The sequence below is a fragment of the Carcharodon carcharias genome, chromosome 35, assembly GCF_017639515.1.
Source record: "Carcharodon carcharias isolate sCarCar2 chromosome 35, sCarCar2.pri, whole genome shotgun sequence".
NCBI lineage: Eukaryota > Metazoa > Chordata > Chondrichthyes > Lamniformes > Lamnidae > Carcharodon > Carcharodon carcharias.
The window spans coordinates 6,997,391-7,010,108 of NC_054501.1; the positions used below are offsets into that span (position 1 = coordinate 6,997,391).

A 12,718-nucleotide genomic window follows, 5' to 3' on the forward strand; every position below is an offset into this window, starting at 1 on the left:
ATGTTGAAGCCTCACATCTCACCGAACAGCAGGTGTACTGCACACAGCAGGATCACATCAAGCAGAAATATCTGACAGGTTAGACCGTGCTACGCTGTGGGTTTCCCAGGGGCTGGTATGCACAAGCGAGCTGGAGCTGCTAAATAACTCAGGGAGCTCAAACAACAGTGTCAATCCTGCCAAGTGCTCAGCACCTGCGATTGCTCCATTCCCGACAAGGGGACTCAGAGACAGCTTGCGAAACCCATGCAAGTTACCACTCGCCTCACCCGAAATCTGACTAAGTTGGACAGCTGGGTGCTTGAACTGTTCTGGTTTGCACCCCACCCCAGGAACTGCTGAGGGTCTGTGGTTATCCTGGTAAAGATGGGGGAGGGGACATATCCAGCAGCTACAGTCCATAGCCTAACCCACACCAAGTCCTGTTCACCCACATTGGCTCCCGGCCTGGCAATGCCTCAGATTTAATATTCACCTCCTCGCAAGTGGGGTGGGGACAGATACTTAGAGCATCGCAGCTGTACAGGGTGTGTGAGGGAGCACTGGGCCTTTCCCCACCCCTTGTTTCACCTGTTCACCGGACAAAGTCCGGCTGAATAAAAAAAAAACTATCATCGATTGTCGTAAAAACCCCAGCTGGTTCACTAATGTCCTTTAGGGGAGGAAATCTGCCGTCCTTACCCGGTCTGGCCTACATGTGTGACTCCAGACCCCACAGCGAATTGGTGGACTTCTTAGCTGCCTCTGAAATGGCTCCAGCATGCCACTCAGTTCAAGGGACAATTAGGGATGGGTAACAAATACTGGCCGGGCCAGCGACGCCCACACCCCGTGAAATTTTGGAGACCCAAAAAAAAAAAGTGACACTCCCTGGAAGCCAAGCGACGCTCCTTACAGAGAAGCTGGGGTAGTTCCTCTCACTGCAGAGGAGATCAGGGAGCTACTAAAACTTGTAAAGGGTTTAGATAGAGCAGATAAAGAGAAGCCGCTTCTGATGGCTGAAGGATTAATAACGAGGGGGCGCAGGTTTAAGGCAAGAACTTGAGGCAACGTGAAGGGAAAACTTTCACGCGAGAGGTCAGGATTTGAGAACCAACTCCCTGAGATGGTGCCAGATACGGGTTCAAGATCAGCCTTCAGAAAGAAATTGTTAAAGACTCGGAGAGGAAAAATTTTCAGGGATGGGGAGGGAGGAGGGAACGGGCCTAACTGGATTGCTCCTTGCTGGAGCTGGTTCAGACTCGATGGGCTGAATGATCTTCTCCTGATTTGCATTGTTAGATTAGACAGGACTACAGGCATGCTAAACAGCCAAGGTAGCAAGCTACCTTGTGTGATATCAAGGTACAGCTCGACACAGCGAAGGCCACAGTCCCCGAAAGTAATAACCCAGATCTCGCTGTGTCCCTAGCCAAACTGTTCCAGAACAACAGGCAGGCTGGAGGAATGGGCAGACAGCTCATATAAATGCAGAGAAGTGTGAAGGGATCTACCTGGCAAGACTCCAGGATAAAGGATATAATTCTAAAGGGGGTGCAGGGGTAGAGGAGCCTGGGGGTATGTGCTATTGAGTATACTGAAACTAAAATAGATTAATTAACAAATTGTAATTTAACCAATTGACAGCCCCTTAAAGGGGCACTATAATGAAAGGCAAAAACTTTAAAGGAAACTGATATAATCAAATTAAAATGTTGCTTCTGGGACTGATGAAGCACTCCAGCCTCTGTGGTGCCCACTGATCGCAGCAGGCCTCGAGTACCAGTGGGCACTGCATGCTCTCTTTTCATGGGCACCCAGCTGTGAATGCAGCTGTGGAAGAGGGGCAGACAGTCAGGCCGGGTGACCTCCACAACTGTCCCCTGTCTGGACCTGTTAATGGCTACTTTGACCAGGCACAGGGGCAGGCTAACAAGGAGGTCCTCCTCCCTGCTAACACCCACCACCCCTCAGCACCGGCTGGCCAAAGATCGGGAGCGTGGGGCTGAAGTGCAGCCAAAATCTGAGGAGCAGCCCCCTCAGATAATCGAAAAGGGAACTTGGGGGCATATGTGTGCAAATCACTGAAGGTGGCAAGGCAGGTTGAGAAAGCGGTGAGTAAAGCATACGGTATCCCGGGCTTTATAAATAGTGGCATCGAGTACAACAGCAAAGAGGTTATGTTGAGCCTGTATAAAACACTGGTTCATCCACAACTGGAGTATTGCGTCCAGTTCTGTGTGCCACACTTTAAGAAGGACGTGAAGGCATTGGAGAGAGTGTGGAAAAGGTTCACAAGAATGGTTCCAGGAATGAGGGACTTCAGTTCCGTGGATATAATTGGAGAAGCTGGAGCTGTTCTCCTTGGAGAAGAGAAGGTCGAGAGGAGATTTGATAGAGGTGTTCAAAATCACGAGGAGGTCTGGGACAGAGTGGGTAGGGAGAAACTGTTGCCATTGGCGGAAGGATCGACAACCAGAGGGACACGGATTTAAGGTGATTAGCAAAAGAAGCGACGGAGATGTGAGAAGAAACTTTTACACACAGCGAGTGGTTAGGATGTGGAATGCACTGCCTGAGAGTGTGGAGGAGGCGGGGTCAATTGAGGCTTTTGAGAGGGAGTTGGATTATTATCTGAAGGACAAAAAATTGAAGGGTATGGGGAAAGGGCAGGGGACTGGGACTTGGCGAGTCACTCATGCAGAGGGCCAGCGCGGGCATGAGAAGCTGAACAGCCCACTCCTGCGCTGTCACCATCCAGTGAATTCGATATGTAAACCATGTTCGGAAACCACAGGGGAAATGGGGGTCACTGGTGCAGAGTTTTTATTTAAAAATCATATTACAACACGACTGGGAAGGAGAAACAGATATTAAACTGACCACACTGTTAGATTTGCATTCACAGTTGCACAAACAATCCTGGCATTCATGACTTGGACAAGGTCACGTAGTCAATGGTAACAGAGAGTACTAATTGTAATCACTGATTAAACTATGAATAACACAAAGGCAGTTTACCACTTCACATTAATTATGTATTACATAAATGGAGAGCATGATTTGATGAACATGTTTTCTGCACTGGTGTGTCAATGAGATTTGACTGGCAAACCTGCCATGGCGATGCTTCCCCATGAGTTGACAGGGGGGGTGGGTGGTATGCACCGCCACATAGCAGCAGGCGGCCCTCCCACATCGGGCACAATGTGGCGCCAAGAGCCGCCGGGCTGCAACAGCCGGGCAAGGCAAATTCGACAGCGGGCGTAGTGGGAGGGCATCCCGCATGGAGCCGCTCGGGATATCAGGATTCAATCTGGGCTCCACCCTACATTCTTTATCGCTCCCGTTTATCGCGGAGCTGTAATCCCACCATTCCAGGACGTTGTTCCCGCTAACCCGTACGGGGAAAGAAAGCGGGAAGAACGCAATGCGTTAGAAATATCCGAGCGTTCCCATTAACTGAGAACGTAAGTGGGATTTATAGGCTTGCTAAATCATTGGCCCCGATTCTGAAAGGATCATAACTTTAAATGCTATCTATAATATATAATACAGATCTCTACCTATATGCACATAGACGATTTAGGCTGATTATGCAGTGTTAATGTGAAAATGGTTTCTATACTGAGGGGCTTAACAGCCGCCCAGTTTAATCAGCCCGCACTTCAGCACTAAGATTTTGCAGGATTGAACTCAGCCACATGATTATAACCACTGCAGGATTATGATTTATGAGCGTTTAGCTTTTGGATCAATATTTGCTGAGAAGTACCGATGTGTGTGAAACACTGATTTTCCATTCCAAATATAAATACGTCAGGTGCTCCTCAAAGTTGGCAGGTTGGGGGGTGGTGGGGGAAGCAACAGGAAGGCTGGAAGGAAGGTCCAAGCAGGAATACCCCCACAACTCTAGCCAGATTCTAACACACTTTCTTTCAAAAAGACCAGGCTGGCCATTTTGCAGCAAATGCCCATTCTTTTGGGGTCTTACTTCCCCTGTGAAACTGCGAGTTGGTGGCCTTGCGTGCGATACTGTGCATTTGAATTTACCAGCGGTGGTACAATTCACAAACATCCTGCATCGCTACTTGACATTACCAATATTAGGCATTAAGAGTCAAATTTTTTATTTGTTTTTTTTTTATTGCCCATCCCTAATTGCCCTTGATTGGAGGGCATTTAAGAGTGGGCTGTCTTTTTACAGCAATTGGCAATGGTTTTGTGGTCACCATCAGAATTTTAATTCCAGATTTTCACTGAATTCAAATTTCACCATGGTAGGATTTGAACCCAGGTCTCCTATTACCCTGGGTTTCTGGAATACTAATCCAGTGACAATACCACTACTCCACCACCTCCCCCCCTCACTAAGCATGAATTTGTTCCATGCTTATACATATAGTACATTTTGCCAAGAAACATACAGACTAAACTTAATTGTTTCATGAATAATGGTCATGTGGGGCCTCAACTTTTTACAATTTATATAAGTGACTTGGATGAAGGGATGATTGCTAAATTTATTGATGATACAAAAGATAGGTAGGAAAGTAAGTTGTGAAAAAGACAGAAGGAGGGCTACGAGAGGGCATCATTAGGTTGAGCGAGTGGACAAAGGTCTGGCTAATGGAGTATAACGTGGGCAAATGTGAAACTGTCCATTTTGGCAGGAAGAATAAAAAAGCACATTATCTGAATGGTGAGAGACTGCAGAGCTCTGAGACTCATTGGGATCTGGGTGTTCTAGTGTTTGAATCGCAAAAGGTTAGTATGCAGGTACAGCAAGTCATCAGGAAAGTTCATAGAATGTTATCATTTACTGTGAGGGGAATTGAATATAAAAGCAGGGAGGTTGTAGTCCAGTTGTACAGGGCACTGGTGAGACTACATCTGGAGTACTATGTACAATATTGATCAACTTATTTAAGGAAGGATGCAAATGCATTAGCAGTTCAGGGGTTTACTGGGCTAATAACTGGAAGGGGATGGAGTCTAGGCTTGTGTCCTCTGGAGTTTAGAGGAGTAAGAGATGACTTGGCTGAAACATATAAGATCCTGAGGAGTCTTGACAGGGTGGATGTGGAAAGGATGTTTCCTCTTGTGGGAGAATCTGGAAGTAGGGATCATTGTTTAAAAATAAGGGGCCACCCGTTAAAGACAGAGATGAGGAGGAATTTATTCCCCGAGGGTTGTGAGTCTTTGGTGGTGGAAGCAGAGTCTTTGAATATTTTTAAGGCAGAGGTAGACAGATTATTGATTAACAAGGGGGTGATAGGTTATCGGGGGTAGCCAGGAGGTTACAATCAGACCAGCCAAGATCTTATTGAATGGCGGAGTAGGCTTGAAGGGCCGAGTGGCCTAATCCTGTTCTTATAACTCGTATGTTTGTATGTATTTTATTATTTAAATGTCACATTTTTTTTTAAACGGGTACCATATATAAGAAATGCGATATGTACATTCGATAGTTTTTCATATTTTTAAAAGTATAAAATGATGCAACCATGGAACATGATTTAAAACTTAGATATCTTTCACAATTAGGTTGATTGCTTTTACACTCTCGTTACTCACTATTTCACACTTACACTATCGCGCCATGATTTTGCCCTTACCGCTCACCATCACATTTGCTGTTCATTCGTCACACACCCACTCTTCATCTTCTTCACCACCACACACTATATTTAAACAGTTAGCACACGGCCAATTTTGCACCACCAACACAATGAGTTTGAGCGATGGCAGCTCGCATTTCGTCCCGTTCACCCAGCTGTACACTTGTTGCTCCCTACTGTGTCCATCTTGCTACCATTGTAACACCCCATATAATATCCACTCAGATCACTGCATTATATATCAGCACACTCATGTTGCTAGCCACTGCTGCATACTCGAGTTGCACGTTAATACTGTAGCCATATTCTCAGTAGAATTTGCACACTCGGGATAATTGCCCTTTTTAACTGTACCCTATTATCACTCTACGATTTGCAACCTCTCTGCACTGAAAGTCTCCCTAGTATCAGCCTCGCAAATGACTCGCATCCTCTCTCCAAACAACTTGCATCCCCTATGACTTGCAGCCTAAGATGTGCCCCCATGACTGCCACCCTACGACGTACACCTGACAATCTGCTCCCCCTTGATGGTACCCTGTGACTTACAACCTATGACTTGTTGCCAATAATTTGCTCCCTATGACTCGCACCTATGAGCCACTCTCTGTCGCCGGCACACGACGACCCGCTCCCCGTCACCGGCACCCGACCACCCGCTCCCCGGCACCGGCACCTGACGACCAGCTCCCCAGCACCTGCACCCGACCACCCGCTCCCCAGCACCTGCACCCGACCACCCGCTCCCCGGCACCCGACCACCCGCTCCCCGGCACCTGCACCCGACCACCCGCTCCCCAGCACCTGCACCCGCTCCCCGGCACCCGACCACCTGCTCCCCGGCACCCGACCACCAGCTCCCCGGCACCCGACCTCCCGCTCCCCGGCACCCGACCTCCCGCTCCCCGGCACCCGACCACCTGCTCCCCGGCACCTGACCACCCGCTCCCCGGCACTGGCACCTGACCACCCGCTCGCCGGCACCCGACCACCCGCTCCCCGGCACCCAACCACCCGCTCCCTGGCACCCGACGACCAGCTCCCTGGCACCGGCACCCGACGACCCGCTCCCCGGCACCGGCACCGGCCGACCCGCTCCCCGGCACCTGCACCCGACAACCAGCTCCCTGTCACCCGACGACCCGCTCCCTGTCACTGGCCCCTGTGAATCGCACCCCGCCACCGGCCCCTACGTCTCGCCCCCCCTACCACTGGCACCCTGCGAATCACCCCCCCTACCACTGGCACCCTGCGAATCACCCCACCTACCACTGGCACCCTGCGAATCACCCCACCCCCCCCTACCACCGGCACCCTGCGAATCACCCCCCCCCCAACCACTGGCACCCTGCGAATCACCCCACCCCCCCTACCACTGGCACCCTGCGAATCACCCCACCCCCCCTACCACTGGCACCCTGCGAATCACCCCCTCCCCAAACCACTAGCACCCTGCAACTCGGCCCTACCACTGGCACCCTGTGAATCGCACCCCGCCACTGGCACCCAGCGGCTCGCTCCCTCCCACTGGCACCCAGCGGCTCGCTCCCTCCCACTGGCACCCAGCGGCTCGCTCCCTCCCACTGGCACCCAGCGGCTCGCTCCCTCCCACTGGCACCCAGCGGCTCGCTCCCTCCCACTGGCACCCAGCGGCTCGCTCTCTCCCCCCTACCCCCAACTGGCACCCAGCGGCTCCCTCCCTCCCACTGGCACCCAGCAGCTCACTCCCACCCGCTGGCACCCTACGACTTGCTCCCTCCCACTGGCACCCTGCGACTTGACCACCCCACGACTGACACCCTGTGGATCGCTCCCTATCACTGGCACCCGGCGACTTGCTTCCTACCAGTGGCACCCTACAACTCACTCTCCGCCACTGGCAGCCTACGACTTGCTCCCTGTGGATCGCTCCCTATCACTGGCACCCTGCAACTTGATTCTCACCACTGGCACCCTGTGACTCTCCGCCTACCTCTGGCACCCTGCAACTCCCCCCGCCCTACCCCTGGCACCCAGCGACTCTCCCCCTACCACTGGCACCCTGCGAATCACCCCCCCCCCCCGCCCCCCACCACTGGCACCCTGCGAATCACCCCCCCCGCCCCCCACCACTGGCACCCTGCGAATCACCCCCCCCCCCCCCACCACCACCACTGGCACTCTGCAACTCGCCCCCTACCACTGACACTCTGCCACTGGTACCCTGTGTATCGCCCGCCCCCCTCCCTTCCTACCCCCACCCCTCCCCCCCCGCCCTCCCCACCACAGGCACCCTGCAACTCGCCCCCTACCACTGGCACCCTGTGACACGCATCCTACTACTGGCACCCAGCGGCTCGCTCCCTCCCACTGGCACCCAGCGGCTCGCTCCCTCCCACTGGCACCCAGCGGCTCGCTCCCTCCCACTGGCACCCAGCAGCTCGCTCCCTCCCACTGGCACCCAGCGGCTCGCTCCCTCCCACTGGCACCCAGCGGCTCGCTCCCTCCCACTGGCACCCAGCGGCTCGCTCCCTCCCACTGGCACCCTACGACTTGCTCCCTGTGGCTCACTCCCTACCACTGGCACCCTGCAACTTGACCGCCCCCCACCACTGGCATCCTGTGGATCGCTCCCTATCACAGGCACCCTGTGACTTGACCCTCATCACTGGCACCCTGCAACGCTCCCCCTTACCATTGAAACCCTGTCACTCACCCCTTACCACTGGCACCCAGCGACCCGCCCCTTACCACTGGCACCCAGCGACCCGCCCCCTTACCACTGGCACCCAGCACCCCCCCCCCCCCTTACCACTGGCACCCAGCGACCGACCCCCCCCCCCCCCTTCCACTGGCACCCAGCGACCTGCCCCCCTTACCACTGGCACCCAGCGTCCTCCGCCCCCCCCTTACCACTGGCACCCAGCGACCTGCCCCCTTACCACTGGCACCCAGCGACCCGCCCCCTTACCACTGGCACCCAGCGACCCGCTGCCCCCTTATCACTGGCACCCAGCGACCCACCCCCCTTACCACTGGCACCCAGCGACCCGCTCCCCTTACCACTGGCACCCAGCGACCCGCCCCCCCCCCTTACCACTGGCACCCACCAACCCGCCCCCTCCCTTACCACTGCCACCCAGCAACCCGCCCCCTTACCAATGCCACCCAGCGACCTCCACCCCACTGGCACCCAGCGACCCGCCCCCTTACCACTGGCACCCAGCGACCCGCCGCCCCCTTACCATTGGCATCCAGCGACCCGCCGCCCCCTTACCACTGGCACCCAGCGACCCGCTCCCCTTACCACTGGCACCCAGCGACCCGCTCCCCTTACCACTGGCACCCAGCGACTCACCCCCCCCTTACCACTGGCACCCACCGACCCGCCCCCCCTTACCAATGGCACCCACCGACCCGCCCCCCCCCTTACCGCTGCCACCCAGCGACCCGCCCCCTTACCAATGCCACCCAGCGACCTCCGCCCCACTGGCAGCCAGCAACCCACCCCCCCCCCCCCCTTACCACTGGCACCCAACGACCCGCCCCCCTTACCACTGGCACCCAACGACCCGCCCCCCTTATCACTGGCACCCAACGACCCGCCCCCCTTATCACTGGCACCCAGCCACTCACCCCTTACCACTGGCAACTAGGCCAACCCCCGCCCCCCCCCCCCCCTCCTTACCTTGACGCGGAAGCGGAGCAGGGCCAGGCGGATGCAGTGGGCCAGGCAGGGCGGCGGCAGGAACCAGACGCGGGGCGGCGGGGTGCCGCGGCTGCGGACGTGGTTGACGACGAGCTGGGCGCTGTGGCGGGCCTGGCTCTGGCGGCGGGCCCAGTCGGGCAGGCGGCCCTTGGCCAGGGCGCCGTCGAAGGCGACGACCAGCTCGAGGCCGGCGGCGCGGCAGGCGGCGGCCAGCGAGGCCAGGTAGGCCAGGGTCTGGTTCCACTGGCCGCCGCTCACCCAGTCGGTGAAGGAGCCGCCGTACAGGCGGTGGAGGCCGGTCTCGGCGTCGAGCAGCAGCCGGAGGGGGGGTGGCGGGGGCGGGGGCGGCGTCGGCGTCGGCGGCGACGACGAGGCCGGGGGGGGAGGCGGGCAAAGCCCAGGCCTGAAGCCCGAGGCCCGGTGGCGGGCGGCCCGGGCTAATTTCTGCAGCTCGACCGGCACCACGGCCGCGGCGCAGTGTTTCTCGATGAATTCCTGAAACCCTTGGACTCCCATTGTTTATATATATAAAAAAAAATTCTCCTCAGGAACGGAGGAGGGGGGAGGGGGGGAATTTAAAAAGTGACGGTTAAAACCGTTAGAGCGGGTGGGGGAGGGGGGGGAGACGACGTCGTCGTCGTCGTCTTTAATGTGATGTTTTACGGCCTCTCATTCCCTTTTGCCCTCCCTCCCCCCTAACGGAGAGAGTGAGAGAGAGAGAGAGGTGGAAGGAGGAGGAGGAGGGAAGTGTGTGTGTGTGTTTTTTTTTAATATATTTATTTATTTATTGGGCCCGCCTCTTGTGAGGGGGACCCGCCATTTTGCCCACCCCCTCTCTCTCTCTCTCTCTCTCTCTCACTGTCTCTCCCCACCTCCTCCCCGAGGTCTCCCGGGAGTTGTAGTTCCCGCCACCCGGGTCTAGCCGTCTGCCGGGCCGGCGGGTCTGCGGTGAGCGGACTACAACCCCCGCCGGCCCCTGCGGGTCCCCCCCCCCCCCCCCCAAGCTCGATGCGTGACCCGGTGCACGAAGGGGGTTGTAGTTTCCCCTCCTCCCCTCACTTATTCAAAGTCCGGTGTTCGATGGGGGTTGTAGTCCCATCTGATCCTCCCCCTTTAAGTGCAGAGGGACACATGTGAGAAGAACTACTACTCCCGTCGGCCTCTGCGGTCCATACTCGTCATCATCACCACCATCCTCCCCTTCCCTCTCTTGGCGGACCACCCTCCCGTTTCCTCATCCAATAGCTCTTCCAATAGCTCGTGCAATCTGGGAGTTGTAGTCCGAGTCCCGCCCAGCTGTTACGTTCGCGCACCGCGGCTGAACCACAACTCCCACATGCCCCCGGCGCTTGCGCTCTGGCTGAATCGCTTCCACACGCACCACCAGGACCCGACGCAAAACACGTCGGGTGATGTAGTCCCGAGCCCCCCCCCACCTCTTGCGATGACGGGAGCCGGGGCTGCGGACTACAACTCCCAGGAGGCACCACTTCGCCCACTTGTTGAAAGTGGCAGTGGGGTAAAATCAAGGTGCAGTCGCAAGTTGTGCTGGATACTGTTGGCAGCCATGATCCAGGGAATTTATGCATTTAAAAAAATCCCTTTTGCAAGAGATTATTTCCATTTTTCTTTTCGCAAGATCTTTATATGTCAACCAAATTTTAAACCTCATCCCCTGCAGTCACATATTAAGAGGTGAGAGTGACTGCCCTTGACATCAAGGCAGCATTTGACCGAGTGTGGCATCAAGGAGCCCGAGCAAAACTGGAGTCAGTGGGAATCGGGGAGTAAACTCTACCCTCCCCCTCTATCCCCATATCCCTTTCAATGCCCTAAGTACCTAAAAATCTATCAACCCCTTTGCTGAGCATCCACCGCCCTCTGGGGTGGAGAATTCCAAAGACTCACAACCCATTCAATGAAAAAATTCCTCCCCATCCCAGTCCTAAACGGCTGACCCCTTATTCTGAAACTTGGCCGCTTTCTAGATTCAGGTGCCAGGGAGCACATCCGCTCAGCATCTGCCCTGTCACGCCCTTTAAGAATTTTACATCTTTCGATTAGATCACCCCCTCGTTCTTCTAAACCCTGGGGAATTCATACGTATGCTATATATTGTGGGGGCTTAAGCATTGCTGGCACAGGCAGCATTTATTGCCCATCCCTAATTACCCTCAATTGCGCCAAGGCATCCTAGTAAAATTGAAGTCAGTGGGAATCGGGGGGGGTTGGGGGTGGGGTTTGCTGGGGGGAGCTCTCCACTGGTTGGAGTCATACCTTGCACGAAGGAAGATGGTTGTGGTTCTTGGAGGTCAGTCACCTCAGTCCCAGGACATCACTGCTGGAGCTCCTCAGGATGGTGTCCTGGTCCCAACCATCTTCAGCTGCTTCATCAATGATCTTCCCTCCATCATAAGGTCAGAAGTGGGGATGTTCGCTGAAGATTGCACAATGTTCAGCACCATTTGCGACTCCTCAGATACTGAAGCAGTCCATGTCCAAATGCAGCAAGGCCTAGACAATATCCAGGCTTGGGCTGACAAGTGGCAAGTAACATTCGCGTCACACAAGTGCCAGATAATGACCATCTTCAACCAGAGAGAATCCAACCACCGCCCATTGGCATTACCATCAATGAATCCCCCACTATCAACATCCTGGGGTTTACCATTGACCAGAAACTGAACTGGACCCAGCCATATAAATACTACAAGAGCAGGTCAGAGGCTGCAGGATCACGTCCTGACTCCCCAAAGCCTGTCCTGACGAGGTACAAGTCAGGAGTGTGATGGAATATTCCCCGTGCCATTGTGAAACCAGTTTGTGATCGCCCCCTTCACCCGTCCATGGCGTTCTGCGTTTCCCATTGCTGCACATTGGGAACCTAATTTCAGCATCTCATTATAAGCCCTGCTCGTTGGAATCACACCGCCTCCCAATCCCCAACCCCATGCTGGATCATGCGGGCATGTCATGTTTCTGTACAAAAGTGTTATGAACCCAGCTGAGATTACCCCCTGGATAAGCCTGATCCCAGGGTGGAACCCAGCTTGATAGATCCTAACTTTTATTTGTTTGTTTAGATATGTGGAGAGTAGCTACTGAACAGAGTCACAGGAATCAGCTGATGAACTTTTAACAAAATAATAGAACATCTGTTTAACAAGAAAAGATGAACTATATTACAATACTCCTTCACCCACAACTATACCTTTACAGATATGTACAGATTTGTAAGGATAACACAAGTTACAAAAGCTATCTTATACTATAATGTTCACGGTAAGTACATGGTCCATGTACCAATAGGCACCTTGTCGTCAGACACACCACACTCTGAAACCAAGTGACAGATGCCACCTCAACCATAAGCTATGAATCTCTCATCAACTACCCCCCCCAGACGCTTATCATACCATGAGCCAACCAG

General features: G+C 54.6%; 1 protein-coding gene across 2 annotated transcripts in view; it reads right to left on the reverse strand.

Annotated features, from left to right (window-relative positions):
- The window catches only part of fam120c (family with sequence similarity 120C), a 72,034-nt gene extending 62,006 nt beyond the window's left edge, over positions 1–10,028 (reverse strand). For both annotated transcript variants that reach the window (XM_041179582.1, XM_041179581.1), the window contains exon 1: positions 9,268–10,028. In XM_041179582.1, the coding sequence (XP_041035516.1) occupies positions 9,268–9,804 (537 nt within the window). In that variant the 5' untranslated portion in view covers positions 9,805–10,028. The remainder of the gene's footprint in view (positions 1–9,267) is intronic.
- Positions 10,029–12,718: the final 2,690 nt, after the last annotated feature.